The sequence below is a fragment of the Cherax quadricarinatus genome, chromosome 71 (genome assembly GCF_038502225.1).
Source record: "Cherax quadricarinatus isolate ZL_2023a chromosome 71, ASM3850222v1, whole genome shotgun sequence".
In the NCBI taxonomy this organism is placed as follows: Eukaryota; Metazoa; Arthropoda; class Malacostraca; order Decapoda; family Parastacidae; genus Cherax; species Cherax quadricarinatus.
In genome coordinates, this window is record NC_091362.1 from 15,810,450 (window position 1) to 15,817,427 (window position 6,978).

General features: G+C 39.4%; 1 protein-coding gene across 1 annotated transcript in view; it reads left to right on the top strand.

The window, feature by feature from the left end:
* Positions 1 to 2,424: 2,424 nt before the first annotated feature.
* Positions 2,425 to 6,978, top strand: part of LOC138850901 (troponin C, isotype alpha) — a 30,266-nt gene continuing 25,712 nt past the window's right edge. Inside the window, exon 1 of the mRNA XM_053793438.2 lies at positions 2,425 to 2,560. Within this exon, the coding sequence (XP_053649413.1) occupies positions 2,558 to 2,560 (3 nt within the window). The 5' untranslated portion in view covers positions 2,425 to 2,557. The remainder of the gene's footprint in view (positions 2,561 to 6,978) is intronic.

A 6,978-nucleotide genomic window follows, 5' to 3' on the forward strand; every position in this document is an offset into this window, starting at 1 on the left:
CTAATCAGGCAGTGAGTTAAAACTTAATCTTCTCTAGGCAACAGAAATACTCCGACTTAAACACTCAATGGACATGAAAAAAAAAAATATCCACATGTAACCTGCATTTCAGAGAATAAACTTGAGATTAATAATGACAAAGATGCAAGTCTGTTACTATGGTAAAGATTCATTCCCCAATTCTTCTCATTTTCATATTTTACGACAAATATACAAATCATAGGACTGTAACACCAGAAACAATACTTGTATCGGTATGAGTATAGGTCATGAAGAAACCAATGAACCTTATTTGTCGATGCAAACTTACTGTGGGTCACAGAAAACAAACAAAAATAATATAATTTTCAACCAAAACAAACCATGGTATGAACCATGGTAATAAATACCGACATATTGGTTTAGATACATAAGCAAACACCAGGACCTTGATCACTTCTGTCGGGAACAAGTCCTGGTGTTTTCTCACGTGTCTTTCTAAGTCAAAACAAATCTTATCTAATTTGGTATGAAAATAGTGAAAAGGTGAAAATTTGAAAAGTTCAGAACGAAATGGAGTAGAAAATACTTTGACTGCAGAGTGAAATGTGCCTTTTCTTGACTAATGAAAACAGGAAAATGACGTGAACGTCTTAATTTGGGTCAACAAAACGCTATCGAACCACTTGACAACGCACTGGAAATATGAAGAACTTAGTGATTACTATACCACAGGATCCCAAGTTTAAGGAACGTGATAATGTTATAATATAAAGAACGTAGTGATTACTATACCACAGGATCCCATGTTTAAGGAACGTGATAATGTTATAATATAAAGAACGTAGTGATTACTATACCACAGGATCCCATGTTTAAGGAACGTAAGAATGTTACTATTACCTTTGCAAGGGAAATGATAGGCTCTGTGACAAGAGCTTTCAAAACAAAAGATGACAAGTTGTACAAGTATGGTATACAATACCGACAATCTAGACAACACATATGTTGTACAAGTGATGACAAGCCAGTGAAGATACGTAATGTAGATAAATGGTTCAGAGAATCGACAGCTTGATAAATCAGACATGCGTGACACTTGGGTATATTTAGGAAACGTTTCACCATACAGTAGCTTCATCAGTCCAATACAAAGAATGGTGAAGATCAGGAGTTTGAGGTAATCAGTCCCCCAGGCCGGAGTCGATTTCATCCATGTAATAGACTCCCAGGCTGAAGGACTGATTACCTCGAACTCCTGCTACTCCTCACCATTCTTCTTTGTACTGGACTGACGAAGCCACTGTGTGGCGAAAAGCTTCCACAATAAAGATACTCAAGTGTTGCATATGTCTTATTTGTCAAGATAAGTAATAATTAACTAATACTCTCAAGCCTCGACTACTGCTGCATAACAACGACCTTCTTGTACGGAAAAGATCTTTCATGAAACGCCTTAACTATTAAGAACTCTTAAAATTTCACAAATTGTATTGACTGGAGCACAAGTAAGAAATACCTCGTATCATACATAAATAACCAACAGTTACGGTATTGTGCCCTTTTATGCTTTAAAGACGCATCATGGCTTCCATCTGAAAAAAATAATGGAGGAACTGTGTTTAAATCTGTACACTGAAACGATTCCTTACGGGAGCGAGAGACATGAGAGGCTGTAAATTATACCCCAGTGAAAAACAGTTATAATGAGCGCATTAAAACACGCTTCATTAAGTACAAAGGATCAAAGACTTTCAACTGTTAGATACGATGTAAAGGGGAATTATCAAGCGACATCTGTCTTAACCAGAGAACTGGACAGGTGCCTCTGGGTGGTTGCTGATTAGTTGGGCTGTAGTTTCTGGCAAACCCTGGTCTGAGACCGGGCAACAGAGACAATGAGCCCGGAATCATCCGCAAGTAATCAACAGGTGGCGGGCCTGGAGCCAGGGACGGGTGTCCAGCCACGTTCCATGTTCCCGTCTCACCTACAACGACTGAACTTCCTAACTAGAGCTGAATTCGGGTAATTTTAAACCAAAATATTATTTTTTTACTCTGAAAAAGAAAACTACATGAATACCAAGCTGAATATTTTCTGTGCCCGTTGCACTCAAATTCGGTTCATTTTAAACCGCAGAAAGGATGGCAGACTAGTTCTAAAACTCACATTCTGTGATTTATTTACATTCGTCATATTTCGATTTCGTGAGTCAATTCATTACTTCAGTTTATCGCTGCAAATGTAGTCTCATCTGTATCTTCGTTACCAGTGATGTCCACACAACGAAGTGCTAGCAGAGTATAGTTGACGATTGAGTAGTATGAATATGAGCAGAATGTTGAGCACGAGCAGTGAAAGGCTGTGACAGAGGTGGGTGCTGTGAGAGACAAGTCAAAATCTGAAGGAATGAGCCAGCCTCGTCCGGAATTTGTGCTCCGAAATAGTGGGGATAAAAAGGTAGCGGTGGTAGTGGAGACGATCCACTAGCTGTGTGTGGCTCGGTGGTGCGTGCACACACCCTCTCTCTCTCTCTCTCCGGCAGCTTCCTCACACCTCCCCCTCACACCTGTAAACATGGTGAGTCTCTCTCTCTCTCTCTCTCTCTTTCTCTCCTCATCTTCATCTCACTCGCTTCTTACCAGCCAAACTGGAGCACTCCCACGCAACGCGATCTTGTGTTCTACTGCTCCAGTTAAACCATCACGAACACTGATCCAAAGCAAGAAACCTCTCGAAAAAACAAATGAAACACATGTCAAAAGTTGTCGTCAACAGACAGATGTACAAATTACAAGTGTGTGTATATACAGGCTTATGCAATTATGAGAGGAACATGGAGCGGGATCAGAGGAAACTGAACATGGAAAACTGATGGTAAAGTGGGTACAGCAGCAATTGTACCAGGAGAACGTAAAAGAAACACGACGATGCTGTGGTCGCTCCAGTGAAGAGGTGCTATGTTGTGTGTATCAGGTGGAAGATTGAGGACCAGCTGACACTGCTGAGGAGTCACTGAAGTTTCTATAGTTCTAGCACGAGGCATGAGCGAAATATTAGGCAGTTCGGAGATTCTCAACTTAGTGAGTAGGTAGGTAGGTAGGTAAGTAAGTAAATAAGTAAGCAAGTAAGTAACCTTTTATTTACTCTTTGGATACATTTCATACAAACAAAAGTTTACTATATATATATATATATATATATATATATATATATATATATATATATATATATATATATATATATATATATATATATATATATATATATATATATGTATGTATGTATGTATGTATATTTGTATGTATATATGTATGTATATATGTATGTATATATGTATGTATATATGTATATATATATATATATATATATATATATATATATATGTGTGTGTGTGTGTGTGTGTGTGTGTGTGTGTGTGTGTGTGTGTGTGTGTGTGTGTGTGTGTGTGTGTGTGTGTGTGTATGTATGTATGTATGTATGTATGTATGCATGTATGTATGTATGTATGTATGTATTATATATATATATATATATATATATATATATATATATATGTGTGTGTGTGTGTGTGTGTGTGTGTGTGTGTGTGTGTGTGTGTGTGTGTGTGTGTGTGTGTGTGTGTGTGTGTGTGTGTGTGTGTGTGTGTATGCATGTAAGTATGTATGTATGTATATGTATGTATGTATGTATGTATGTATGTATATATGTATGTATATATGTATGTATATATGTATGTATATATGTATATATGTATGTATAAATGTATGTATAAATGTATGTATATATGTATATATATATATATATATATATATATATATATATATATATATATATATATATATATATATATATATATATATATATATACATATACATACAGTATATTGTTAATGGGTAAGTAAACAGGTGCCACAAGCTAGATCTCTTGTCTTTGGGAACGATACGTCTACCTTCGTCACTGTTCACAATGCCATTACAGGATGCCTGTCTCCGGGTGCCACTTACTGGCAAATTCCTCTCCGCTACTCCTGTCCGCCCTCGCTTAGAATAGCAATATATATTTAGGAAGCTCTCTGGAGGCAGGAGGTGGGGGATGTGGTGTGTTGGTGTGGGGAAGACTGAGATATTACCCCAAGTTGCAGATTCCTTGCAACTCACTCACTTGGGGTCACACTAATAGATATAGCAGACATTACTTATGAATGATTCCCTATATTTAAGTGAAGCGAACACTGACGTTTAAGCACAGTTAGGCCCCTTTCCTCCATGTGTCGTCACTCCTGTCTTAATTGTATGCTCGCATTGTCCTGGCAGACACACACACACACACACACACACACACACACACATACACACACACATAAGTGCAACAAAATGTTCACATACATTACACAACATTTGACACGGTTTATCTACCACCAACAGCAACATATGTGTACATTACCTAAGATAACCCCAAAAAGTCAGATAAAGTGACTTATTTCCACTGGGATCTTTGGCATAACAAGGAAGCCTTATTATAATGGTATTAGGGATTCTATATACTACCCAAGTATTAGGCTGATAACACTGCCTGCTTGTAAGCTACTAAAGTGCACATAACCCTTGTCTCCACTCTCGGCCTATCATAATAGCCGTAACCCCTCTGTGAGGACCAATTATAACTGCCCCAGCTGTCTTAATCACCTTCACTTCATCTCACAGCTGCGTCCAAGTTCATTCCTATCCACATGCTCTCCCTGACCCCCTACAAGACCTGACCTGAGCGGCCAGACTGCCGAGCTAGCCAGATCTATCTCTTTTGTTTAAGCTGTGTAAATTGTTTGAAAAAAGAGTGATATTTAAAAAGAGTATAAGAGAATAGAATTGTATTGTACATCACAAGGAGTAAGAGGGAGGAGATGGTGGTGGTGGAATGATGGAGAAGGAGGTGGTGTATGGAGGTATTGTGAAGGAGCAGATGGTGTTGTAAGGGAGCAGGTGGTGTTGTAAGGCAGCAGGTGTGTTGTAAGGGAGCAGGTGGTGTTATGATGGAGCAGGTGGTGTTATGATGGAGCAGATGGTGTTATGAGGGAGCAGGTGGTGTTGTAAGGGAACAGGTGGCATTGTAAGGGAGCAGATGGTGTTGTGAGGTAGGAGGCGGCTTACATCTCCCAGGTTCAGTTAAAAACACAACTGGTCACACTGGCATGTCATCAAGGTTCCGTCCCACCTTGATCAAACACGGTCTACATACGACTAAATTACCCGTGCCGGGAAACATACCTTGATGCCGGCGAAGGGCTCTTGATTCGATTAAGATTACGCCACCTTCCCTTGCCTCATATAAAACCTGATCACCTACCACTGCCCAAGCACTCTATAGCCTCTACTAAGAGACTCGGTGCATCAAATAATGTTAATTCAAACAAATTTTACCTCTCACATTATGGTATATGTTATTAATCGCATGCTGTCTAATCAACATACATGTCGGGTATATTCCACTTGCTGTCTAATCAACATACATATCAAGTATATTCCACATGCTGTCTAATCAACATACATATCAAGTATATTCCACTTGCTGTCTAATCAACATACATGTCGGGTATATTCCACATGCTGTCTAATCAACATACATATTGGGTATATTCCACATGCTGTCTAATCAGCATACATGTCGGGTATATTCCACATGCTGTCTAATCAACATACATGTCGGGTATATTCCACATGCTGTCTAATCAACATACATATTGGGTATATTCCACATGCTGTCTAATCAACATACATATCAAGTATATTCCACTTGCTGTCTAATCAACGTACATGTCGGGTATATTCCACATGCTGTCTAATCAACATACATATTGGGTATATTCCACATGCTGTCTAATCAGCATACATGTCGGGTAAATTCCACATGCTATCTAATCAACATACATATCGGGTATATTCCACATGCTGTCTAATCAACATACAAGTAGGGTATATTCTATCACTGATACAAGAAAAAGTCTGACACTGCCAATTACCGAGTGAGAGATGAGGACTTGGTGCAAGAGAGAAGGAAGCCTTGCCAAGCTCTCCACACATAAAACTGCAGGCGATCTCGAAGGCATTGAGACAGATTTACAAACAGATGTTCTGTTTATATGCACAATGAAGAGCCAGGCAACAAGGGATGATATTTAGATCTGCGGTGTGAAGTGTGGGTGATTTGTTGTGTTTGTGTGTGTGTGTGTGTGTGTGTGTGTGTGTGTGTGTGTGTGTGTGTGTGTGTGTGTGTGTGTGTGTGTGTGTGTGTGTGTGTGTGTGTGTGTGTGTGTGTGTGTGTGTGTGTGTGTGTGTGTGTATGTGTATGTATGTGTATGTATGTGTATGTATGTGTATGTATGTGTATGTATGTGTATGTATGTGTATGTATGTGTGCATGTATGTGTATGTATATGTATGTATGTGTATGTATGTGTATGTACATGTGTATGTACATGTGTATGTGTGTGTATGTGTGTATGTGTGTGTATGTGTATGTATATGTGTATGTATATATGTATGTATATGTGTATGTATATGTGTACTCACCTAGTTGAGGTTGCGGGGGTCGAGTCCGAGCTCCTGGCCCCGCCTCTTCACTGATCGCTACTAGGTCACTCTCCCTGAGCCGTGAGCTTTATCATACCTCTGCTTAAAGCTATGTATGGATCCTGCCTCCACTACATCGCTTCCCAAACTATTCCACTTACTGACTACTCTGTGGCTGAAGAAATACTTCCTAACATCCCTGTGATTCATCTGTGTCTTCAGCTTCCAACTGTGTCCCCTTGTTACTGTGTCCAATCTCTGGAACATCCTGTCTTTGTCCACCTTGTCAATTCCTCTCAGTATTTTGTATGTCGTTATCATGTCCCCCCTATCTCTCCTGTCCTCCAGTGTCGTCAGGTTGATTTCCCTTAACCTCTCCTCGTAGGACATACCTCTTAGCTCTGGGACTAGTCTTGTTGCAAACCTTT